The 26,579-nt window shown below is 34.6% G+C and overlaps 10 protein-coding genes across 10 annotated transcripts; 6 read left to right on the top strand and 4 right to left on the bottom strand.

Moving 5' to 3' along the window:
- Positions 1-626: 626 nt before the first annotated feature.
- On the top strand, positions 627-4,718 carry DFA_05777 (uncharacterized protein; the record flags this gene model as incomplete). The annotated part of the gene is made up of 3 exons (XM_004361437.1): positions 627-2,889; positions 3,011-3,489; positions 3,564-4,718. 3 exons carry the CDS (start codon positions 627-629, stop codon positions 4,716-4,718), a joined length of 3,897 nt encoding a protein of 1,298 aa, XP_004361494.1.
- Positions 4,719-4,802: 84 nt separating this feature from the next.
- DFA_05776 (uncharacterized protein) lies at positions 4,803-7,942 on the bottom strand (the record flags this gene model as incomplete). The annotated part of the gene is made up of 2 exons (XM_004361436.1): positions 4,803-6,807; positions 7,938-7,942. 2 exons carry the CDS (start codon positions 7,940-7,942, stop codon positions 4,803-4,805), a joined length of 2,010 nt encoding a protein of 669 aa, XP_004361493.1.
- A 1,461-nt stretch (positions 7,943-9,403) lies between these two features.
- Positions 9,404-11,356, bottom strand: DFA_05775 (uncharacterized protein; the record flags this gene model as incomplete). Its single annotated transcript, XM_004361435.1, has 3 exons — positions 9,404-9,492; positions 9,583-10,857; positions 10,972-11,356. The coding sequence occupies 3 exons, from the start codon at positions 11,354-11,356 to the stop codon at positions 9,404-9,406; spliced, it is 1,749 nt and encodes a 582-aa protein (XP_004361492.1).
- A 1,062-nt stretch (positions 11,357-12,418) lies between these two features.
- DFA_05774 (uncharacterized protein) lies at positions 12,419-13,252 on the top strand (the record flags this gene model as incomplete). The annotated part of the gene is made up of 2 exons (XM_004361434.1): positions 12,419-12,467; positions 12,603-13,252. The coding sequence occupies 2 exons, from the start codon at positions 12,419-12,421 to the stop codon at positions 13,250-13,252; spliced, it is 699 nt and encodes a 232-aa protein (XP_004361491.1).
- A 167-nt stretch (positions 13,253-13,419) lies between these two features.
- Positions 13,420-15,227, bottom strand: DD8-14 (AAA ATPase domain-containing protein; the record flags this gene model as incomplete). The annotated part of the gene is made up of 3 exons (XM_004361433.1): positions 13,420-13,450; positions 13,658-15,047; positions 15,122-15,227. 3 exons carry the CDS (start codon positions 15,225-15,227, stop codon positions 13,420-13,422), a joined length of 1,527 nt encoding a protein of 508 aa, XP_004361490.1.
- Positions 15,228-16,133: 906 nt separating this feature from the next.
- DFA_05772 (uncharacterized protein) lies at positions 16,134-19,178 on the top strand (the record flags this gene model as incomplete). Its single annotated transcript, XM_004361432.1, has 3 exons — positions 16,134-17,808; positions 17,866-18,388; positions 18,500-19,178. The coding sequence occupies 3 exons, from the start codon at positions 16,134-16,136 to the stop codon at positions 19,176-19,178; spliced, it is 2,877 nt and encodes a 958-aa protein (XP_004361489.1).
- Positions 19,179-19,274: 96 nt separating this feature from the next.
- On the top strand, positions 19,275-21,127 carry DFA_05771 (uncharacterized protein; the record flags this gene model as incomplete). The annotated part of the gene is made up of 4 exons (XM_004361431.1): positions 19,275-19,841; positions 19,929-20,246; positions 20,322-20,646; positions 20,721-21,127. 4 exons carry the CDS (start codon positions 19,275-19,277, stop codon positions 21,125-21,127), a joined length of 1,617 nt encoding a protein of 538 aa, XP_004361488.1.
- A 344-nt stretch (positions 21,128-21,471) lies between these two features.
- Positions 21,472-21,795, top strand: DFA_05770 (uncharacterized protein; the record flags this gene model as incomplete). Its single annotated transcript, XM_004361430.1, has 2 exons — positions 21,472-21,481; positions 21,584-21,795. The coding sequence occupies 2 exons, from the start codon at positions 21,472-21,474 to the stop codon at positions 21,793-21,795; spliced, it is 222 nt and encodes a 73-aa protein (XP_004361487.1).
- Positions 21,796-22,032: 237 nt separating this feature from the next.
- pmmA (phosphomannomutase) lies at positions 22,033-22,921 on the bottom strand (the record flags this gene model as incomplete). The annotated part of the gene is made up of 3 exons (XM_004361429.1): positions 22,033-22,137; positions 22,209-22,592; positions 22,664-22,921. The coding sequence occupies 3 exons, from the start codon at positions 22,919-22,921 to the stop codon at positions 22,033-22,035; spliced, it is 747 nt and encodes a 248-aa protein (XP_004361486.1).
- A 200-nt stretch (positions 22,922-23,121) lies between these two features.
- hspB (heat shock protein) lies at positions 23,122-26,001 on the top strand (the record flags this gene model as incomplete). Its single annotated transcript, XM_004361428.1, has 2 exons — positions 23,122-23,184; positions 24,058-26,001. 2 exons carry the CDS (start codon positions 23,122-23,124, stop codon positions 25,999-26,001), a joined length of 2,007 nt encoding a protein of 668 aa, XP_004361485.1.
- Between the last annotated feature and the right edge of the window lie 578 nt (positions 26,002-26,579).

Raw genomic sequence — 26,579 nt, 5'->3', positions numbered from 1 at the left:
TTGATTGGTATCGAGTACTACTACATATTCCCCAGGAATAGGAGTAGTAGGAGAAGGGTCACATGATTGTTGCAATGTTCACATGATTGTTCCAACAACAAGATTATAACAATTGTTAATTAAACACTAGTAATAGTGTTTATATTATTGATCATTGTTTTATGTTTATGTTGTATCTCTCTCTTATCATTGCCCAACTGATTTTCAAAGAAAAAATGTGATTGGATGATCTATTATTTTCTTTTTTTTTTCATAAACATTTATCACCAACTTCAGTTGAGACAATAAAAATATCCACACACGCACACATCATTCATCATTATCATCATAGACAAGGATAGATAATAGCTAACAAGATATCTTGACTTGTTGTTTTAGTCGTTTCAGCTTTATTATCCATCACACATATTTGATTTAATACTCTTGTAGGGTACTAGATACACAAAGGTAAGGTAAGTCAACATTGATTTATATTTGTTATTTGTTTGTTTATTAAACTAAACTAACTAAACTACATCCATTATTGATTTGTTAATAATCATCACAATTAGATAGATACATATAAAGGATATCACTGTACCATATATAAACAAAACAAACAAACAAACAACGACAGAATAGATAGAATGGAGGTAACAGCTGATATTACTAGTCTTCAAAAGGAGCTAGAAGAATACAAAAAGAAATTGTCAGACGCTTTGGTTGAAAACAAGAACTTGTCGGAAACATTAAACAAGGTTGAGAGTGAAAGTAGCCAACTTAAAGTCAAATATGAAGAGTTGAAAAAGAAGGGTACTACTTCCACTGCTACTTCCACTACGACTACTACCTCGTCACCAGCTGCCAAGACTATTAAATCAACTAGTACTTTGAATGGAGCTTCATCTCCAACTCCAATCAAAAAAGTGCTTCCAACCACCACAAGCACTTCAAGTACAAGCACTCCAGACAAGAAACCAATTACCAGTGCTACAACCACTCCAAAGTCATCGCCATTGGTATCCAAGCAATTGACTCAAGCCAAGACAACTACCACATCATCTCCATCAACAACTCCAACAAAAATCACTTCACCATCAACTGTCTCCAAGGTGTCTTCACCTGCTACAAAGACAACAACTACATCCTCTCCAACTGTAAAGACTACCACCACTACCACAACTACCTCATCTCCAAAGCCTGTTGTTGCAGTTCCAAAACCAACAGTCACTACTGTAAAACCAACCGCCACAAAGACAACTACTACCACCACCACCACCACCACCAAAACCGCAACCAAACCAACTATTGCGCCAGCTGCCTCTGCTGCTTCTACCGCTTCTGCTACAGCTGCTACAGCTACTTCTGCTGTCAAGCCATCAGCTAGTGCTGTCAAACCAGCCGCCGCCAAACCAGCATCTAAATTGGCAGCACCTGTCAAGCCTGCAGCCACTGCAGCCAAACCAACTCCATCAACCACAACATCTAAACTTTCACCATCCCTATCAAAGGAAAAGATTATAAAACCAGCTGCCACAACTGCTGTCAAGAAGCCAGCAGCTGCTGCCCCATCTAAACCATCACCAACTACTGCCTCAAAGCCAGTTGCAACTGTACCAGTTGTAGTTGCTGCTACTCCAGCAGCAGCTGCTGCAGTAGTAGTACCAACACCTGTAGCTGTTGAACAACCAACAGAGGTTGAACTCCTAAAGACCCAAACCACGTCAAGCACTTTGGTTATTGAACAAGTATCAGACGAAGAAGGAGACTCTATCCTTGAAGATATCAGAAAGGCAGATTCTAGCAAAGAAGTTGTAAAAGAGAACGACTTGGAAGAATTTATGCAAGAATTGGACCAAGAGATGGCCAATGCCCAATTAAACTCTAAATCGGAAGAAAAGAAACAAGAAGAAGAAGATATCAAAATTGTACAACAAGAGGAACAAGAAGAAGAGGAAAAGATTAATGAAATCAAACAACAACAAGAACAACATACCTCTCTTCAAGATGAACTCTTGATTGACGATTTAAAGACCGAACAACCAAAAGAAGAAGAAACTGTTGTCAATGAATTTGATGATATCAAAAATGATGATATAGTTTTGGAAGACATCCAACCACAACAACAAGAGGTACAAATCATTGAAACAAAAGAAGAACCAATTGTCACTGAACCAAAACAAGAAGAAATTATTTTTGAAGAACCAAAACAACAAGAGGAAGAAATCTTTGACGAATTTGATGATATCAAAAAGGAAGATTTAATTTTGGAAGATGTCCACCATGATGACCAAATCATTGAAGATGACGAGGAGGAAATCATAATCCCAACTATTGATGAAAAGGTAGAAGGACCAATTGTCACTGAAGAACCAAAACAACAAGAGGAGGAAATCTTTGACGAATTTGATGATATCAAAAAGGAGGATTTAATTTTGGAAGATGTTCACCAAGATGACCAAATCATTGAAGATGAAGAAGAAATCATAATCCCAACTATTGATGAAAATGTAGAAGAAGAAATCTTAGACGATGAAAATATTGTTGGAGATGAATCAAAGAATGAATTTTCATTCAATCAAGAGGAAGATTTGATCATTGATGACCAAGTCTTGGAGACTAAAGAGCAACAAGACAATGATTTCTTTGAATCAAATATTGCCAACAATCACATTGATACATCATTGGATGACTTTTCATTTGATGCACCAAGTGAACAACACCACCAACAACCAACAACAACCAATGGTAACAAGGACTTTGATGATATCTTTGGTGAACAAGCCAACAACAATACCAAACCATCAAATACATTAAATACCAACGACTTTGATTTTGACTCTTTCAACGTTTCCAAATCAACAATCAACATCCAATCCTCATCTGAAAACATTGATACCAATACTGATAGTTTATTGGTTGATATTTAAAGAAAATAAATAAATAAATAATAAATAATTATATATAATTTTAAAAACGATCCACCTATGTCGTTTTAAGTCGTCTTTGTCTGTGTGATCTTTTTAAATAGATGTAAAGAGAATGATTAGTTTTAATCTATTAAAAAAAGGAACAAATACTATCCTATTAAACAATCATAGAGTAATAGTATCAACAGTTTCATCATCATCATCATACTCTACTACTTCTTCTTCATCATCAAAAACTCAAGATACTATAACAAGTGGTAGAGTTAATATCAATCCTTTATTAAGATCAAGATTACAACAACAACCAAATGTATCATCAAATAATAATAATAACACCAACAATACAAATGATTCATCAGCATTTCAAAGCAAAGTACAACTGATGAGAGATTTCATTCAAGATTCACTCTATAATACAAAGTATGGCTATTTTGCAACCAAACCAGTCATTACATCGATTGCACCGACACATTTCAAACAATTAAATACTCTTGAATCAAAAGATCAATATATCGATTATCTTCAACATATCTATAAACAACATCAACATTCATGGTATACTCCTGTTGAAATATTTCAGGTAGGACAATAATTATTTAATGAATGTTACATTTACTAAAACTTTCTGTCTTTCTTTCTTTTTCTACTTTATAGCCATATTATTCAAATGCAATAACAAGATATATAATTGAAAAGTATCTTGAAAAGAATCAAGATTTAAGTATACCATTGAGAATATACGAGATTGGAGCAGGTAGTGGTACAAATGCACTTTGTATGCTAAACTATCTAAGAGAACATCACAAGGATTTATACGAGATTACGGAATTTACGATCATTGAAATCTCTAGATTACTTGCCACTCAACAATTGGAACGTATCAAACGTGAACATCCTCACATCAAGGTACAAGTTTACAACTCTAGCATCTTTAATTGGACTCACAAAAGAGAGGATCAAGAATGTTTTATAGTCATGACAGAAGTGATTGATAATCTTCCACATGATCAAATCGTTTTAAATGGAAATGGAGTATTTGAAACTATTGTTCAAACTCATCTTTCAACAATGAATCATTTTGATCAACAAGAACAAGAAGGAGAAAAGGAAGGAGAAGAAACAACAATTGACAATCTAAAAAACAAAAAGAATAGAAAAGAATTGGTACATTTTGAACAACAACAATCTGTTAGAGATCCAATTATAAAAGAATATTTAAATTTATTTTCAGATGAATTGGGATTGGATAAAGATCTGTTGACTCAATTAAATAATAGAAATAGTGATCAATATCAACCAGTCAAATCATCATTGATAAACAATTTAAAATATTTCTTTCAAGGAGATAGAAACATATTTATTCCAACCGTCTGTATGAAATTATTCCAAATCCTCTCCATCCACTTCCCAAAACATCATTTGGTACTTGCCGATTTTGATTTCCTTCCTTCACTGTGCAAAGGTGAAAATGCTCCAACCGTTCAAGAGAAATTACCAATCCCAACATCTGCCAATTACCAATCACCAAGCTCTATCCAATACGAAACAAAGGAATACCCAAAAATAACAGTACCATTGGGTAGTTGTGATATTTTCTTCCCAACCAATTGGAAGGAATTGCATAAAATGTACACAAAGACAAATCAACAATATAGACCTGAACATTTCACAGCCTCCACAGTCAAATCTTATAAACAAGGAGAATTCTTAAAACAATATGCCAAGGACGACCTTGCAAAGACTAAAATTAGTTCATTTTATAATCCTCTAACAGATGATTATGAAAATACTTCAATTCTAGTTTCTTAAATAAAAAAGGAACACACAAAAAAGACTTATTTTTGTTTTTGGTTAAAATAAATAATAATAATTTGTTTTTTTTTTTAATATTTCTTAACTATAATTATTTTCGTGTTTAAATCTTTGTTGTTGATGTTGATAGGGATGAAAATATTGGCTTGGTGGTGCTTGATGATGGAAAGACGACGATGACAATGGATAATGATTTAAAACATTTTGTTGTTGAAAAGTATTACTACTGTTTCCATGTAGAGTTGTAAAATTGGTTTGATTATTTGAATTGATATCGTTTCGGCTGGAAGGTGTAGAAGAAGAAGTATTATTGTTGATAATACTTGAATTGCCAGTTTTAGTAATTAATTTGTTTCTTTGTTGAGGTACTTTAAATCTATTATATACATCCAAGAGTTCATTCTCTGGGTCCAAGGCAACCTTGAAAATGGATAGACCATTAGTAATGTTGGTGCTTTGTTGAAGCTCAATCTTTGCAATGTCATCACTACTGTCATCAGATGTATCTGTCAGTTGTGAATTATTATTATTATTACAGTTGTTATTGTTACCGCCATTGTTGTTATTGTTGTGATTTCTTTTGTTAGAGGTAATTAATTTGGCAGTGGTTTGGAGTGGTGTATTTGGTGAACTATGTGAAGATGGTGATATGTTATATGGGTTATTGTTGTTGTTGTTGTTATTCTGTACAGGTTCATAATCATCATCATCATCTCTATTGCTACTACTGCTGCTTGGGTGGTAAACCATGCTAGAGCTAATGATATGTTGGTTTGGCGGAGATTCTGGTTGGAAATCATAGTATTGTTGTTGTTGTTGTTGTTGTTGCGATTGTTGTTCATAAAGAGAATAGGTTGATGAAGATGGTGTGACGATACCATTTCCCTTCTTTTGTTCTTTTGTTGTCGTTGCCTCATAACCATTCTGAGACGAGACATTTAGATGGTCAGTCTTTACGTATTTGAATGATCTTTCAGAGGAATTTGATGAGAGCGAAGATAATGAGGCCAGAGTTGACCCATTTAAAGAGGATAATGCCGATCCATTTATAGAAGACAACGACGATGACCCAGTTATAGAAGACAATGACGATGACCCATTTAACGAAGACAATGAAGATCCATTGTTTAAAGAGGATATAGATGATCCAGATGATGAACCAGCAACTGAAGTTCGTTTGGATGGTTCATAGGTTTGGTGTGGTGCCTGTTCGACCATATCCGATGAATGGTAGATGTTGTTGGCAGCTGATGATCGTGGTGAAGAAGAGTATGGAGAGTGACCAGCACCACTACCGCCTCCACCGCTACTACCACTACCACGTTCGTTCAACTTGACACTAGTATCATTTGGTGTAGATGGTGGTGATGGTTGGGGAGAAATCCAATTGTTTGGGTGGAACCCAACTGTATTGTTTGTCGTACAACCAATGTTGTTGTTGCTGTTGGGTCTTGGTGATTCCAGGACGATACCAACATCCTTATTGTTGACCATGATCGATGTGATGGATGGTAGTTTGTTGCCATTGATAATATTGGCAACTGCACCACCTGCGCTGATAATATTGGATACTGAACCTGAACCACCACTGCCGCTGCCACTACTGCTGTTGCTCGAGCTACGTGGTCTAATCATATTTGGTGGTAGATGAGCGTTTGTATTTGATGGGTTTAGGATGTTGTTCATACTATTATTGCTACTGCTGCTACTGCTACTACCACTACTGCTGTTTAAGCTCATGACCGACGACGACGACGACGACGATGAAGAGTTAAAGGAAAATGTAGTTGTATGATTTGGTGAAGTCAAGGCAGAAGATGGAAGAGATGGGGTCGGAGAAGATGGTGGTGAATTACACTTTCCAATGAGATGATTTCCATTTGCTTTGCACGAGCTGCAACAAGGCGACATTCTACCGCTGTCTATGCTATTATCGTCGCTGCTGTTTAGTATGTTTTCCTCCTTGTCAATTGGACTACTGAGAATCGACTCTATACTCGAAGAAGAGTAGATGCTACTCTTCATCTTGGCCCTTGATCCTACAATTGGTTGGCCAAAGATACTATCTCTATTACTTATATGACGACTAGACAGATTAAATCAAAAAAGTAAAAGTATAAATAAATATATGTATATGTATTTTATATGTATATGTGTATATATTGTTATTTATGTGTGATGGAGAGATATATAGTATAAAAAAAAATAAATAAATAAATTGTTGTGTACAGTGTGAAGAGGAGGTTAGTTAAAATGTGGGACGTGGGTTGGATGGATGGCAAGCAGTAGGAGAGGGTGGTTTAATTAATTACACAACCCACCCAATTAATAAAAAAAAAAATTAAAAAAAAACAAATCAAACAAAGCAGAGGGTTGTTATAATTAAATTGAACGTCTCTCCTTTTTTTGTTTGGTTTGGTTATTTTGATTGATTGTTCAACAGAGGCTCGTAGCAATGAACACACACATATAATGATGATGGCAGTGTGGTGATGGTTAAATAACAGGATGATCACAAAATTCTCTGATTGTGTGATCAAACAAAAGAGGATCGCGATATGGATGAAATTGAGTTGTACTGATACTGCTGCTACTGCTGTGCTGTGCTGGATGATTACAATATATGGAAAAAATATATTTATATTTAAATAAACCAACAAATAAATAAAAAACAAAAAAGGTGTCGATCTATCATATATTATTATTTATATATCAACTCTATTCTAATAGTTGTTGTTGTTGTTGTTGTTGTGTTTACTACTAATACCAAGTTAGTTGTCGTTGACGTCTTGTTAAAATTCGCTTTGCCAACAACTACTACTACTACAACTCCAACAAATTCGGAATATATTAATTGTTGTGACTTTTTTTTGTGTGCCAATTAAGCTTGTTGTTGTTTGTTGATGTTATCTCTGTTGTTGTTGTTGTTGCTGCAGTGTACAGCCTAGAGATGGTGGTAAGGTGGAAGCAGAAGAGGTAGGAGGGAGCATGAAAAAAAGAAGCTTATTGCGGACAGACACAATTGATATTAAAGAAAAAAAAAGAAAAAAAATTATAAAGATATATCACACATAATATTAATCACAACATGTTTTGTATTAATATATAAAGGAAGGACAAACAAAGATAGAAAAAAAAAAGAATCTACGATGCAAAGAGAGAGAGGTGAGGGTGTTAAAAAAAAAAAATATAGAGTGTACATTGATTTAAACTTACCACATCTTTGTTGTTCTTAATTAATTAAAACGACTTCTCGTTTATATGCTACTTGTATTACTTTGTGTGTGTGTGTCTATTAATTAATTGGTGGGTTGTGGTTGGGTTGAGTTGGGATTGACGGATGATGGCAGTAAAGTGATCTCTGTTCAATCGCAATCTAGATTAATAGTATTATTTTATTAATAACTATCTATTGTTGGTTGATTGATTGATGATTGATTGATATCTAATCACCAATAAAATAAATAAATAATTGTTGTTTGTTTTTTTGTTGGTTGTAAAAGATGGTGATATGTTAAATCTCTCTACTGTATTATGTTGTTTGTTATGTTATTGATTGTATTGATCGTAACAGCTGTAATTGTAATCGTGATATAATCTTTCTTTCTTTCTTGTTGTTAACTATGACAAAAAGTCAGCTGTGTTGTTGTTGTTGTTGTTGTTGTTGTTGTTTGTTAAAGTGCTTGTATAGTTCTACTACTACTAGTCTGTTTGTTTGTACTGTACTAGTATATTATTACAAGAAACTTTTTGTATGGAGGAGCTCGTGAATTTGCGCAACAATCCTTTTTTTTTTTTTTTTTCTTTAATTAATTAATATGGGCAATGGCCGTTACTCGAATTTAGTTGTTGACCCTCTTTTTTTTAGTTGTCGTAGTTCGTAGACTCTTTTTCAAAAATAATAATAATAAATATAGGTTGCTATTACTAAACGATGAATTATTTCTATCTATTCTATCTATTCTATCTATCTATCTATTTATTGATTAATAATTCCCCTTCTTTATATTATTATTATTAATTATTTAATTAATCGTGTCGTTGAACCATGAGGACGGATGAGGGGAGGGTTAAGCGAGGGATGATAAATTATTGTAATAATAGAGCTCTTTGTGATAAATTGTGATCAATAAAATAACACAATAATACAACACAATAAAGAGGCAAGGGTAGGCAAGCCTTTTGTTTATAAACCACCTTCAAAAAATTCAAACGATCGATGCTCAACTAGATTTGGGGGGTAAATCTATACTTTGTGTGATTGTATTGTATTGTGTTGTTCAAGACACCGAGTGTGGATATCATCTGATTTAGTGAGTGTGATCCAACAAACAGACTAATCTTTTGTGGAGGATCACTATGAATAGGATGGTTTTATAACCTTTTTGGATATTTATGTCTTTTTGACAATGGAAATCTATTTAGCATCTGATAAACAATAAAACGTCACAACAGCCGCAATTCAGTTGAATGAATTGATGAAGATGTGTTCATTTTCAACGTTGTAAAAAGATTATGTGTATTAATATTATTATTAATCTGTTGTAAAGTGGGAGGGAGGGGAGCGGGGGTTCTAATAGACCTGCCTGCTTGTTCCATAATTGTTTATTGTAAGATCCATTCGATCTCTTTTTTTTTTTTTTCTTTTCTTTCTTTTCTTTCCTTTTCTTTTTTTTTTTTGCTTATTGCCAATGAGCAAATGTTTCTAAAAGATATACAATTACAAGTGAGAATGGATATAATGATAAAACAAGTGGAGCAAGGTAAAGTTCTAAATAAATAATAAATAAATAAATAAATATTAGTAAATAATAATAATAATAATTATTTTTTTTTTTTTTTTTTTTTTTTTTTTACATACTCATTGTTTTCTTTAAAGAACCAATTAAACCAACACAAACAGTTACAAATAGAATGGTAACAGTTTCAGCAGAGAACTCCCAAGTTAGATCTCTAAAGTAGACGAGTGCAAAAAAGATACCAAGACAGAGGGTATTATTCATGGTGGCACTACCATAGAGGGCAGAGTAGGTGAGAGAGCTGTTTTGTTTTCTTTTTTTCGAGGCAAAGATGAGTGACGAGATGAGTTCAGAGGCATTGGAGCAGAATGGAGTGACGATAAATGAGATGAAAAAGAGGTTGATGTCTAGCTTGGTACCAAAGTCGGTGATAACGTCGACCATTGGATCGGAAAAGACAGAAACCATAACCGAACCAATTGCCAAGAGAATGGAACCGTGGATGATAGTCTTTTTCTTGTTGTGAACTTCTTCAGATGCTGGCTTTTCTTCTTCCTTTTCTACTGGTTCTTCTTCCTTGACTTGGATCGAAGTTGATGCTTCAGCTTCTTGTTCCTTGGCAAGTGCCTTTTTCTTGGCGTTTGCCTTCCATTTCAAACCCATACCCTTGACATCGACTGGCAACTTTTGATGCTCGTCTTGAATAAGTGGAGAGTGTTCGTCACTTTCACCAGTGTTATTGTTACCTGTGATAGATGGTGATTTAGATTCTGTACGTTTTCTAGACATGATGTTGAGATTGTGGATAAAGTGGTGGATGGTTTGTTTGGTGAGGTATTGACGCTTGGCCTCTGCAATCTTTTTCTCTTGTAGTTTGGGTGAGACGACTTGATAGACGGAATAGAGAATCAACAAGGCAAAGCAAATGATAAAACCAACCAATGCAAACCACTTTTCAACACCTTGTCCACGCTCTGGGTCCTTGAGGTAGGCAAATGCGACACCTTGCACAATGAGATACGAGATGGATGTAAGAATCATAATCTTGGCATTGGTGGGTGTGTCGTCATCGACAGTGACACCCGTCTTGGTGAGTGAGAATGACGAACACTTGTTGTCAATCGCAGCACCATTTCCATTGTCCTTTAGGTCGCAACGTGCCAACACCATACTGGCCGACCATGGAATAGTCAACAACATAATGGTCGAACCGGCCAATGTACCAATACCAACGGCCAACTGTGTTTGTGGGTCCGATGAAAAGGCACCACTCATAATAATAATCATAGCATCTGGGAATGCCGATAACAATGGTAACAACAAACCACCAATAATACCTGCATCAATTACTTCCATTAATAATTCAGATCCATCTGAAATAATCTTTGCTCCAAATGCTAAAAAGAGGAAAAGGAAAAGGAAAAGGAAAATAAATAATAAATAGAATAAGTAAGTAAGTAAGTTGAATGTAGTATAGTTTATATATATATATATATGTGATTTGTTTATACCTAAAATAGCACCATAAATAGCCATTAATAATATCATTCCACCGACTGTACCACTGCATGGCCAAAAGGAGTTTAAGCAAACAGCATCACATTGGCAACTAGATCCACTACACCAACCATCACCACATTGGGGGAAGCTTGCAAGTGTGATATTGGAGGTGAGTGCAGTCAAACAGTTTGATGATGATGCACACCAATAGGTGAGGTTTCCAGTACATGTGGTACAGGTAGCAGTGGTGTTGATTGTGAATTGAGCATCGTCATACACCATTCTTTGTAATTGATCATCATAGGTTGTATGCTTTACATTCTTTGCCGATGACAATGTTAAACAATAACAACTTACAAGTAGTATTGTTAACAAAAATGAATTTGATAATTTCATTTTCTCCTATAAATACCAACTCTTAAACTACTTTATAATTATAAAGAAGAGGAAGAATAGATAGATTATTAATATTAAAACAAAATAAAGGAGAATTAAATAAAAAATACAACAACAACAAATAAAGTAATAATATTTGTTTTAAAAGTAAAACTAAAAATAAAGAAGTAGAAGTAGAGGAGGTGCAGGGAGCAGGTTTAAAAGGGGATAATAATAATATTAAATCATGTGTGATTTATACAAATCAAATCCAACAACAAAAAGGTGGGGATAGAGGTAGGTAGAGAAGGGGGGGTGGTAGTTATGTTAAAGAAAGATCTGTTAAAACAAAAAGGAGAAGAGAGGGTTTGCTTGTTTAGGGTGTTTAGGGTTAGGGTGGTAATGCAAATCATATGATACTTACTTTTTATAAGACAAATAGATTGATTACAAACTAACTAGTCGAGAGATAGAGAGTGTATAACTAATAAATAAATATTAATAGAGACTTTTAGATAGATGTCTCGCCGACAGATAATGAGAATGTTTTTGTAGGAGCTAAGTTAGGGGGAACTTGAGTTGTGATACCTCACCCAATCGACAAATTTTGTTTCATGAAAACCACAGGAGTGTTGTGATTGGGTAGACACGACGCTGTGAAATGGGATATTTTTCGATATTTTGTTGCATTGGCTTTGGTTTTGAGTCTAGGCCGACCGGAGTGTGGTTTTCAATTAATATTAAGCATGATCTCAATCTTAATATTAATTGTTTTAATTATAATATAAAATATATATATATATATATCATAACCTTCACACATGTCATTGACAATCAGTGAATAAAAGATTTAAAATTTAATAAATAAATGTGAGTGAGGCGAGGACCTGGCCACACGGGCCAAGGTCGAAAAGTTAAAAAAGGAATGGTGCTTTGAGGTGGTTTGACAATCATTGAATTTAAAATGAAACTTACAAATCTAAGCCAAGTTTGAAGCAAGAAGGCTGAAGATATTCATCGTTGGCCATTCCACCTAACTAGAAATAGATAGTTAGAGACATAGATAAAATAATAATAATAATAATGGATAAACCAAATAAAGTATTCTTGGTACTTGGTAGATATGGTGAAGGTAGGTTAACTTTTAAAAAAAAATAAATATAAATAAAATACATCACAACGTCAATTTGGTTTCTTTTCATTCAATAATGTAAACACACATATTAAAATATTTAATCAACTATAACTATAACTACAACTACTTTAGGTAAATCAACATTTATCAATACACTTTGTAACTTTTTCGATGGAGGACCTTGTGACACTGAACTAAAGGTAGCTATACCAAATGAACATCTCGTTCAAAATCGGATGATAGAGGTCAAACCATCAGAGGTAGCATTACCTCTTGGAGAACGAGGTAGAACAACGAAGCAATGTGCTCTCTATCAATTTAGAGTACCACTAGGAGAGTGTGACTTTGCATTTGTCGATACTCCCGGGTTGGGATCAAGTCACATGACAGAGGAAGAGGTTAAAATGGAGATTAGAAAATGCCTCACTTCTACCTATGCGTCTAATATCCACGGTGTGATTGTAGTAATCAACCCTACTCTTGTTGGACAAGACAGTCAAAAGGATATGCTATGTGCAAAGTTTGCCAAAGAGAATCTACCAAGCTTTATTGCCAATAATACGTTTGTCGTATTTTCAAATGCGCTAGATAGCAACGTTGGAGTTGCTGATATTGGGTTCCCATCATCACAAAGTGTTTGCATGAACAACAAATTCTTCTCGAATCCTGCGGGATCATACGATACAAATGCTATGGTCAGTGCATTTGAAATCATTGGTGCACAGATATTATGGCCTACTCTTGCCGAGATGACCATCCCTGGTCATTTATCACAACAATGATCACTTGGTAGTAGAGTAGATGGAGCAGCATTTTGGGAATCCCCTAGCTAAGAGATTGTTGTTGTTGTGGTCAGACATATAATTAAATTTGAAAAAGAAAACAAGAAATGTAATACAATAAACAAAGAGGTGGATTATAGATTAATGATTTATGATAAAAAACGGTCCTATTTATAGTTGATCTGGTCTACACTAAATCTTATTTTAATATATTATATGGAAATTGTTTTATTTATTAATCAAATACAAATAGAAATAAATAAATATTATAATATCAAATGACCACCACCACCTCCTCTTAAGGATACTATTTTTATTGGTGACAATAAAGAGCGATCCCTAACCTTTCCAAACAAATTACTTATTGATTTATCTATTTATTTAAATCCATTAATAATAAATTACAATGTTTTTAATTTACCAATAAGATCTTCTTGAATTTCTCTAATGACAGTATCAAATTCCAAAGGAGTAGCTTGATATGTTTTATGACCAGATTCATTATACTTTTTAGCTAATAAATCTACCATTTCTTGCATTTCCCTAACATGGTTCAAGCCAGGACATAACTTTTTAAATTTAGTGATCATAGCAACCAAATCATCAATCAGAGTAGCCTTCTCTTGCATGTTTGCCTCCAACAAACTTTTCTTGTCATTGATTTCTTTACTCTTGTTTGATGCAGATGATATCTTTTTGTCAGCTTCTTCTGTTGGTTTTAGGATCTTGGTTAGCTTTTTGGTGATGACTATTTCATTGGTTTCTCTGTGTTCCAAAAGATATCTAATCGTTCTTTTGACCAAAACAATTTCCTTGTGTGAATGGTAATGGACTTTGGAAGAACATGCACAAGACTTGCATGTTCCAGAAACGAGATTGATATTGGAGCATAGAGATATGATTGGAGTATTGAATGAACACACCTTGCATGATTTGTTGCATGTTGAACACAGTAGATTAAGGTTTGGACTGTCTTCAAACTCATATCTTTCAACTTGAACATCTAGGTCATCGTTAAAAGATAGACTTGATTTTTTCAATTTGTCATTGATATCGTTGAGAGACAACATTTTGAGAACGAGGTTATGGATATCCTCTGTAATCCTCATTCGTTTCTTGTGAATCTTTTTGAATGATGTTGCTGGTTTGATATTGAGAGCGTGTATCACTCCTATCAAATCATCGATCGTCTTCATTGAATCGTGCCAACTATTGGATCGAGCTTTTTGATACTCCGGCTTACATTGATTATACAATGTAGGACCAAACCCAGAATTATTCATACAATAGGAACGGCCATCATCCTCTACACCCGGAATGTCCAATTCAGAGATTCTAAAACTAGACTCTCCCTCTGCACATTTTGTAAACACCACCAGAATATTGTCAAACAGGTCGGCCGGCAGGTTCCCCTTGAAGCAGTCTATCACGTATCTTAGTTGCTCAGTCATTCTAATCTGAGTGCCATTGATGACAATAATAATGCATGTTATAGTTTCTTCGGCCATGATGGTAGCGAGGATGTGCATAATGTTTTCTTGATCCTTTTCTTTTCCAGCCGTGTCGTTGAATCCAGGTGAATCTATAAAATAGTAGTATGAATTTCCTTTTTCAAAAGTGTAGGTTGAACATCTGGTTGTTTGGCTCTCAGTTGAGCAAGAGTCCAAGTTCTCTGTATGTTTAATATTCATCATTTGATTTTGTTGCAGATTAGTAGTTGGAATAAACACATTTGGATTAGAACATTTCCCATTTGTGAAATAGTTTCCAACTGTATTGATAAATGTTGATTTTCCTAAAAATAAATAAATAAAATGTTTTAGAAACAAAGTTTGATTTAATTAGTTTCGAAACGGTTGTAGTTCATACCTGACCCTGTCTCTCCTATTACTAAAATACGATGATGAGCAGGTTTACCAAAGAGGGTTTCTCTATTTTTTCTAAAGTTTACAGAAGAAGTTAAAGATGATATCATGATGCTACTATTACAAAGTGATACGTTAATAGGTGAAAAAATAGGATCGCATTGAGACCTTTCATCACAGTGTGGCTCGGCACTGTGACAATCATTGAATCAAAAGATTTTAAAATTTAATTAATTAAAATAAATGACCACCGCCTCGGCAACCATGGTACTTGATCATTGTTTTTTTAAAAAAAATGATAGGCCAAACAGTGAGGACCTAGGGGTACGGACCAAGGTCGAAAAGTTAAAAAAGAATGGGATCTCGTCGACTGCCGATTGGTGCTTTGAAGATCTCCCGGGCATTTGAGGTGGTTTGACAATCATTGAATTTAAAATGAACTTTTTAAATCTCAGCCAAAATAGAAGCAGCTGTGAAGATATTCAACTTTAGCAATTCCACCTGACTAGAAATAAATAGAGAGATAAAAGAATAATAATAATAATAATGGACAAACCAAATAAAATATTCTTGGTACTTGGTAGATATGGTGAAGGTAGTTAGCTTTATAAAAAAAAAGAAAAATAAATAAAAAATAATTAACATAAATATAAAATTTGGTGTTATCATCTCATCACAACTTCAATTTTGGTTTCTTTTCATTCAATGTTAACACACATATTAAAATATATAATCAACTATAACTATAACTACAACTACTTTAGGTAAATCAACATTTATCAATACACTTTGTAACTTTTTCGATAGAGGACCTAGTGACACTGAACTAAAGGTAGCTATACCAAATGAACATCTCGTTCAAAATCGGATGATAGAGGTCAAACCATCAGAGGTAGCACTACCTCTTGGAGAACCAGGTAGAACAACAAAGCAATGTGCTCTCTATCAATTTAGAGTACCACTAGGAGAGTGTGACTTTGCATTTGTCGATACTCCCGGGTTGGGGATCAAGTCACATGACAGAGGAAGAGGTTAAAATGGAGATTAGAAAATGCCTCACTTCTACCTATGCGTCTAATATCCACGGTGTGATTGTAGTAATCAACCCTACTCTTGTTGGAAAGAGTCAAAAAGATGTTGTAGCAAAGTTTGTCAAAGAGAATCTACCAAGCTTTATTGCCAATAATATGTTTGTCGTATTTTCAAATGCGCTAGATAGCAACGTTGAAGTGGCTGATATTGGGTTCCCATCATCACAAAGTGTTTGCATGAACAACAAATTCTTTTCGAACCCTGCGGGATCATACGATACAAATGCTATGGTCAGTGCATTTGAAATCATTGGTGCACAGATATTATGGCCTACTCTTGCCGAGATGACCATCCCTGGTCATTTATCACAACAAAGGTCACTTGAACCAATCACCAAAAGCTCTCATGCAACCATCAGAAATCAACAAAGACTTGCAAAAGGGATGGCTCTATTAAATGTTAGCTCTCAGGAGCAAAATTGTTTGGTCATTTGTGATGACAATTTGTCAATGTCGACCGTCCACTCTACCCTCCAAAAAGACCATCAAGGAATAGTATTCAATGTAGTGTGTCTATTTGCATTCAATCTCATCGACTTTGATTTGGATGGTTTTGTCATTCCTTGTAACAATCTAATCATCATGTCTCCAAACCACAAAACCAAAAGTAACTCTATTGGTTCAATGTACTACATGTCTGACGACGACAAGTCTATATACTGTCGAATCGATCCAAATTTTTCGCAAGACAAGAATCAAAAACCATGTTTTACATTACAACTGCCTACACTCAAACCAGAGGAAAAGTTGGTTTACATTCAAAATTATTGTAGAGAAGCTAAAAAGTCAATCACCAATATAAACAATCCAACAACAACTCAAAAATTCAACAACAATCTATTTTTGTATCAAGATGTTTTGGAACACTTTACCATCACTCAATTGATCGAGCAATATACCTTTATAGGTCAGTATTGTTTGGTAGATAGTGACCCAGCTTTGGTCATTGAATCATACAAATCGTACTATGATATGGTATGTTTGTATGCTCAAACAAAAAAACTATCACTCTACTCGGATCCAACCATTTCATTGCTGCTGTCGATCACTCTAAGTAAAATCAACATGCTTATGAAACTGACCAACTCTTCGACACCTGTCAATGACATTGAAAAGTATTTTTCAGTGATTACATCAGACATTGAAAGATTGATGAAGGGTGAGCACCAATCACTCGTCTATTACTACAAAAATGAATATGAACAACAAATCAAATTAAAAGTAAATCGTAGTGACACCATCCTATTCAACCTCAACAAAGATATCAAATCATGTGATGTTGCACTCAAAAGAACTTTTAATGACATTGAAATGGAGTTTAAATCAATGATCTCAAAAAACACTAAAATTATTGGAGCAGCTAAAATGACATCTATAGCTGGTTTGATCAAGAACAGTTTATGTGGTGTTGGATTAGAGTTGTTTATCATATTCTGTTCCTGGGCCATACCTTATGGTGGTTTAGGAATTGGAGCCTTGAGAAAAATTGCCAGCTTTATTCAAACACCTGATGCCCCCACTTTTAATTTGATGTGGGAATCAATGGGCATGGTATACGCGAAAAGAAAAGAAGATGGTGAAGAAAAAAAACTAGAAGATGGTAAAGATGATGATGATGATGATGAAAGTGGAAAAGAAATGGTAAACTTTAAAAAAGTCAACCAAGCATTGAAAGAAATCGCTCCACTCGTTCAACAGACCAAGACTACATGGGACGAGCAGCAAAAGGATATCGAGGCATTACAAAAACTCAACGAGGCTCTTTCTCTATCAATCGAACAATCACTTCCCATATTGAGGGATTATCTCAACAAAAATCTACTTGCTTTGGCCAACCAACAGGAAACTTTTGCCAAAATTAGTCATGCTGAGAGAAAGTACCAAGTCATCACTATTGGAAATGACTACAAAAAAGTCATGAAAGAAATATCCAAAGTTTCCGAAATCATCAAATTATCCAAGAATGGCTTGGAACCATTTATCAACATCCTCCAAGACATTAAACAATATATCAGAATTTCGATGGAAATTAATGATAAAACCGAAGAATACAAGGATCATATTCAAATGGTTAATTTCATGGCCAATGTTATCAACCCGTCGAGTGACCAAGTTAATTCATCACACTCTTACATTCAACTCTTATCAATAGAGACTAGACTCAACATGGTTCTAGAACTGTATCACATAGGAACCAAATGATTCATTCAGAGTATGTTCCCATTTGGGTCTGAAATTGTTGGGTCGCTTCAACTGCTCAACAAATCTGGTGGTTCAAATATAATCAAAAGTTTGGAAAGTGATATTCATGTTATCAATTCATTCATCAAACAAGGTGTCAGTAGAATCAGATCAAATATCACCGATAACATTAGAAAACATCAATTCACAGTATACGACCCATACTATCGTTGGGATAAAACTCATCCACATTTTAAAGAGTCAATGATCAATCTTTTCAAAGGTGATCCTATCAATATGTACTCCAGTATCGATCGCTCTCAATATTCATCGACCAAACTTAAAACTGTCCAACTTGTCATCTCTCACAAATCAAATGCGCAACTATCCAAAGCCATTCAATCGTCATTGTCAAGTTCCAAAGTATCATTCTCATTGAAACATTCTGGTGATTCATATTACAAGTTTGACAATAATCTATACCTAGTGTCAAATGAACCGTGTACTTTTAAATACTGTCTCTCATCGGATAATCAAATGATATCGTTAAATGCCACTGCAGAGAGACTTGGTCAAAGTGAACCACTCCTATCACCATACACAAATTGGACATTTAAACTGACCAATCTACCAACACTCGAGAAAATCACCAACCTTTTATCTGTTGTGGATAATGATTTTTCAGAATTGGAATTATTATTAATTGGTAATGGTCAATATGTTGATGATCATGATTATCAATACACTAAATCTGATTTTAATACTTTATATGGTAATTGTTTAATTTAAATTAATACAAATACAAATTAAATAAATAAATAATTGTTTTCTTGCTCAAAAAACAATTTTGTGCAAGATCAAGTTTAATTCAATTAAAAGAACAAAATGTTGTTAAGAAGATTAATACCAACAACAACAACAACAACAACAACAACAACAACAACTTCATCATCAATATCAATAATCAAAAGAGATGTTGTTTTAAAAAGCAAATCTTTACTTCTTCTACAATCCTTCAATTACAAATGCAATCATTCAATCGGTTCATTGCATAATAATTCAGATGATTCAAATAAGAAATGGTTAATGTACAATAATAATAATAATAATGATGAAAACACTACAACAAGAAATGGGTATACTCTCAACAACAAGAGAATGTATTCTAGGTCATCCTCTTCTTCTTCGACCACTTTGACAGTTGATACAATCAAATCATCTATCAACTTTTTGAATAAATCACAACAACCTTCTTCATCGTCATCGGACCAACAACAACGATTAGATGATGATATTCAAAAATTGAACAAAGTTTACAATGACATTATATCGATAAAAGATAATATTACCAATACATCAATCGATATTAGATTCTATGCAGCTAAATTCCTAATGTCTTGGAATTTACCAAGAGAATATAATCAACATCTACCAAATAATGAAAGATTAAATGTATGTGATCACATACCATTAATGAATGAATGAAAACTAACTGAATTCTTCTTCTTCTCCTTCTTCTTGATCAACAATAATATTTAGAACCCAAAATATGAAGATATGGATTTAACATGGAGATTATTGGATATTGGTAAAGAGAGTGTACGAGGAGTTGAAACGAGTACCATTGAAAAGATGGTAACTATACAGCTATCACTCTGTCTTGAATACCCAATGTTGATGAAAAGAGCAATACCAATTATTCTATTGACATCCGATATGATTGAAACCAATAGATTGGATCCTGATGAACACTTTATGAGACTAGTATTGGCATTTAGTTTGTCATGTCATCTATCTCTATGGGATGAAGCAAGAACTATGGGTGATATACTAGTTAATAACTTTCCTTCAATAATGGTATATATATAGATACATACATACATACATAAATATAGAATTGATCATCATTTATTTATTTCTTTTTAATTGTAGAATGTATTGCATTATGAATCAATAATGCCAACTAGATTTGATTACCATTCAATGTATAAATTATTAAATGATACTAAATTAATTGGATTATCAACCGATCAATCATCACTCAAACTTGTGTCAAAAAAGACAAGTCATAGTGATAGCAAGACCATTGATAATGTACCAAAGACATATTATACATTAGAATCATTTGAATATAAAAACTCTACCATGCAATGTTTAAACATTCAAGACACCATTGCCAACAAAACAATTGAACAATTTAATAATCAAATGGAAATGCAAAAGAAACTATCTAAAAATATTGAATATATTAGTTCAAGTATGTTCACCTCTTTTTTTTTTTTTAACATCCTTTCTATTCTCTATACTTACACTGGTTTGTTTACTTTTTAGTGCCAACAACCAGTGAAATCATTAAATGGGGAGACTCTATTAAAGTAATGTTACAATTTGAAGGAACTGAAGCAATAGTTCATTCTGGTATATTTTCAAATCAACAACAAAAATTAGATCTATTTGGTTATAATATTACAAATATTAAAGAAGAAAATGAAAATGAAAAAGGAAATGAAAAGAAAGAGAATGAAAAAGAAGAACATCCATCATCATCTATTGAATTAGAAACTACTTCAACATTTAGTGGTGATTTATTAACAGACGGCGGTACCGTTGATGAATATGGTGATGCCAATCAATATACTCTAACTGGTAAACATGTTAAAAGAATTAGTAATACTGAAAACACTCAAACCTATATCTACTCGATGGATATTAAAATCATCTTCAAAATTAATAAATAATTTAAATAAAATATTTTAATTCCTAAAAGTATTAGTTTCATACCCCCTCTCCCTCTACCAATATTTTTTTATTTTATTTGTTAAAACCAATGATTATTAATCATTTTATTTCCTATTTAGTCTATTTCTGATGTGAGTAGAGGAGGAGGAGGAGGAGTGTTGTACTCTATAGAGTTGGATAATTGAAGGATTTTTTCACCAAATTTACCAAACAATTATCTATAAATAGTGAAGTTGCAACTTCATTCAAATCATCAAATCAAACAAACAAACAAACAAACAAACATATATTCAAAACAAACAATTATTACTTTTCTTTACAATTTTCAATTCTTTTTACCAAAATGTTATTCAGTATGTACATTAAAAAAATTTAATATTATAATAATAATGTAACCAATCTAATCTCCAATTCCTTTTTCTCTTTCTCTCTTTTCTATCTTTCTTTCTGTACAGAAAATCTTTCCAAACTCTCTCCAGTATCAATTGGATCTGTTCAAAACTCAACCATTCAAACAAGTACTGGTTTCTCTGATGTTTCTGGTGGCTCAATGACTGCTCGTAGAGGATGTTGTGGTGGTCGTCGTGGCTGGAGAAATGATATTGATATCGATATTGACATTGATATTGATATTGATTCTGGTCGTCGTGGTGGTTGGTGGAATTAAATCCAGATATAAATTCCAATCTATCTATTTCTTTCAAACAAAGTAATCTAATTAATTACTTTTATCATTAATTGATGTTGTGTGCTTGAAATAAATAAATAAATCATCCAATCAATTAAATATATATATTTAATATATTTAATAAAAAAATGACATCGTATTACTATTTATATTTGTATTTGTATTGTTTGTTGTTGACTACTTTTTAGTCTAGTCCATTTGATTGTTCTTTTTTTTTTATGGGAATAATTCCTTTAAGAACTTTAAAGTATCTTCTGGTGATGTAACAGTAAATGATTTGGTAAGTCTTGGATCAATACTAATTTCATAATCATTACCACCCTAAAATATTAAATATTAAATTAAAACTAATATTAATATCCAACCAACCATATATCTTTCATTTAATATACCTTGTAAGTCTTATCACCAAAGAAATAAATAGTTTTATATTCAGATTCTGGTAAAAGTTTCAAGCAATAGGTCTTGTCCCATCCAATTGGGAAACAATCAAATGAGATTTGGCCACCAATCGAGTATTGAAGACCGATGGATGGGAACTTTTCCTTGAGCGCAGCGATCATAGTTTCTCTAATCTTGTGTTCCTTGTCGTATTTTTCAAAATCGTCACGTTCACCTTGTGAGCAGTTTCTACCGATTGGTGAAACGTTGATCATTCCATTTCTAAATTCGATAAAGGTACCTCTCTTGATTGGTATTTCAAGATCGGCGATATAATGTAATACAAAGTTGATAAATTCCTTTAATCTTTGTTCTCCCAGGAATTCTTTAATTGACTAAATAATAAAGAAAGAGAAAAGTGAGTGATATTGTTGTTATACAACTAACTACTACTACTATTACATACTTGAGTATGAATTGGTTTACCATCCTTGAAAGAGTTTAAACCATTCTCTGAGAATAAGTAGTCAAAGTTGGTAATAGCACTTTCACCTCCGAGTTGTTCGAGGATCTTTGCAAGATCAGAACCACCAACAACACCTAAACAAACTCTCTTTCTAAGTGCAAGTAGATACTCTTTGAATGTATCGGTGATATTATTTCTTGGTTTTGTCAATGTTCCATCAACATCGAATAAAACAATTGTATTTGCTAATCTGCTCATCTCTTTTAATTGATTATCTTCTATCTCTTGTGTTTTTAGAAATGAATGTTGTTGTTAAATTAAATATTGTGAACATTCACATCATCACAGCAGGTGTGTATTTTTATCATTGCTGTGTGACGATGCGTTGAGCCAAAAATTTCAAACTTGTCCAAATCAACATGTTCAACTACCTATTTAGAATATAATAGATCAATTCAATGACTCAAGACATGATGAATCAGCAGCAACAGGACATATATCTCTATTCCAGTCCAGTATATGTATCAAGATGACTCATCTTGACCCGGAAAATTATTATGAAAATAAATGCATGCACCGTCCATATATACTCTAATATAATATTTTGCTTTGTATTTTGAATATCAATAATAAATCAAAATAAAGTCAAGTTATACGTGAGGTTGGGTGACCAACTCTATAATCTTAATAAATTGGGTTGGTTGGTTGGTAATAGATAATCTAGATCTTCTGTTGAGTATAAAACAATAATTATAATTAAAAAAATAGGCCAAAACGAGGATAGAGGGAGCAGCAAAAAACGAGAACAAATAGAGCGTGCACAAATTCGAAAGTTCTCTTAAATTTCGTTAAACTCGCCGAAAATAATTGAATTTCAAATGATTTTCTATTGATTTTTTTTTTAAAACTTGAGCGTGAACTGCCTACTATGATTAGAGTCGTCTCTGACAAAAAGCTTTATATACTTTGATCCCCCTTAAAGGTATTTATAATATTATTCAATAATAATAATCTACTTCTCCTCGCATTCAAATATATATATTTTTAATTAAATATATATCTATCTAAACACAACAACCACACACTCTTTCTTTCTTTTACAAACTATATATTTTTTGTATATACTTTCAAGTTTTCGTTCGTTTTAACAACAACAAATAACTTTTTTTCCCAACAACCCTCCCTTTCACAACAACTACAAACATACTCTTTTCCCCTTTTTTTATAACACATATAATAATAATAATATAAATTGTACGTTTTCTTCGACAAACACACAAATACAACGCTCGTTTTTTTTTTCTATCTATCTATCTCTTTTAAAAAAAAAAAAAATATCTTTTACTTACTCTTACTTTTCTACTCGTCTATCTTATTACTATTTCTTTTTTTAGAAATCAAAAATGTCAGCTATTGGAATTGATTTAGGTACTACATACTCATGCGTTGGTGTATGGCAAAACGATCGTGTTGAAATCATTGCCAACGACCAAGGTAACAGAACCACCCCATCATATGTTGCCTTTAACGACTCTGAACGTTTGATTGGTGATGCCGCCAAGAACCAAGTCGCCATGAACCCAACCAACACCATTTTCGATGCCAAGCGTCTCATTGGTCGTAAGTTCTCTGACGCCGTCGTCCAATCCGACATGAAGCACTGGCCATTCAAGGTTGTCCAAAAGGAAGGTGACAAGCCATACCTCCAAGTTGAATTCAAGGGTGACGTTAAGACCTTCTCCCCAGAAGAAGTCTCATCCATGGTTCTCCTCAAGATGAAGGAAACTGCCGAAGCCTACCTCGGTAAGACCGTCAACAACGCTGTCATCACCGTTCCAGCTTATTTCAACGACTCTCAACGTCAAGCCACCAAGGACGCTGGTGTCATTGCCAAGCTCAACGTTCAACGTATCATCAACGAGCCAACCGCCGCCGCCATCGCCTACGGTCTCGAAAAGAAGTCTGCCACCGAAAAGAACATCCTCATTTTCGATCTCGGAGGAGGTACATTCGATGTCTCTCTCCTCACCATCGAAGACGGTGTCTTTGAAGTCAAGGCCACCGCTGGTGACACCCATTTGGGAGGTGAAGATTTCGACAATCGTATGGTCTCTCATTTCGTCGAAGAGTTCAAGCGTAAGCACAAGAAGGATCTCATGACCAACCAACGTGCCCTCCGTCGTCTCCGTACCTCTTGCGAGCGTGCCAAGCGTACCCTCTCCTCATCTGCCCAAGCCTCGATCGAAATCGACTCGCTCATGGAAGGTATCGATTTCTACACCTCGATCACCCGTGCTCGTTTCGAAGAACTCAATGCCGACCTCTTCCGTGGTTGTCTCGACCCAGTCGAAAAGGTTCTCCGTGACGCCAAGCTCGACAAGAAGACCATTCACGAAATCGTCCTCGTCGGTGGTTCCACCCGTATTCCAAAGGTCCAATCCCTCCTCCAAGACTTTTTCAACGGCAAGGAACTCAACAAGTCCATCAACCCAGACGAAGCCGTTGCCTACGGTGCTGCCGTCCAAGCCGCCATCCTCAACAACGAAGGTGGTTCCAAGGTTGCCGACATCCTCTTGCTCGATGTTGCCCCACTCTCTATGGGTCTCGAAACCGCCGGCGGTGTCATGACTGTCCTCATCCCACGTAACACCACCATCCCATGCAAGAAGACCCAAACCTTCTCCACCTACTCTGACAACCAACCAGGTGTCTTGATCCAAGTCTACGAAGGTGAACGTCCAATGACCAAGGACAACAACCTCCTCGGTAAGTTCGAACTCTCTGGCATCCCACCCGCACCACGTGGTGTTCCACAAATCGAAGTCACTTTCGATATCGACGCCAACGGTATCTTGAACGTATCCGCCGAAGACAAGTCTACCGGTAACAAGCACAAGATCACCATCACCAACGACAAGGGACGTCTCTCTGCCGAACAAATCGAACGTATGGTCCGTGAAGCCGAACAATTCAAGGCTCAAGACGAAGAACAAAAGAACAAGGTCGAAGCCAAGAACAAGTTGGAAAACTACGCCTACACCATCCGTAACACCGTCCGTGACGACAAGGTCGCCTCTAAGCTCTCCCAAGAAGATAAGGACTCCATCACCAAGGCCTCTGACGAGACCATCAACTGGTTGGAAGGAAACACCCAAGCCGAAAAGGAGGAATTCGATCACAAGATGAAGGAACTCGAAAACATCGTCAACCCAATCATGACCAAGATGTACCAAGCTGCTGGTGGTGATGCTGGTGGTATGCCAGGTGGTTTCGATCCATCTGCCGCCGCTGGTGGTGCTGCCCCACGTTCTGCTCGTCCAGAAGAAGATCTCGATTAAATTAAAAGTAGAATCTTGTTAAATAACCCGTTATAGTAGAAAATAAAAAGTCTTAAAAAATTAAAAAAATAATTTATATTATATCTTTATTTATTTGTAATTGTAGAGTTGTATTTGTTTGTCCAAACAATCAAATTGTTGTTTAAGATGTGAGATGAGATCCATTTAAAACCCTGACCCCCACTAACATTTGTTAAACTCATGGGCTGGTTTGGATCAATCCAAAGTCGATGCGAACGAAAAATAGATAGACTGGCAGACGAGAGAGATATTAATGGGGTTGAGAAAAAACATGAGGAGATTAATGAGATTAAACCAAACTAATCTGATGGTGGGAGGTTTTGGAAATTGGGCCAATTCGCGCGTCAAAGATATTCCTCTAGACCAGAGGCAAGGCTATAGGGGCTAGAACCTAGCCCCCCTTATGTTTCGGTTTCATCAAACCTTGTTCATCACCATCGCCGTTACATAATTAAAGAGAAGAGAAAAAATAAAAAAGATATTTGCATTTGAGAGAGAGAGAGCTTGTTTGTTGTTTGTGTGATGGCTCTGTCAATCAAACCACACAACATTACGAT

The sequence above is a fragment of the Cavenderia fasciculata genome (genome assembly GCF_000203815.1).
Source record: "Cavenderia fasciculata unplaced genomic scaffold Scf_Dfasci-G-o-80e12.f1-5, whole genome shotgun sequence".
Classification (NCBI taxonomy): Eukaryota; Evosea; class Eumycetozoa; order Acytosteliales; family Cavenderiaceae; genus Cavenderia; species Cavenderia fasciculata.
This window is presented reverse-complemented; position numbering and strand designations above follow the sequence as displayed.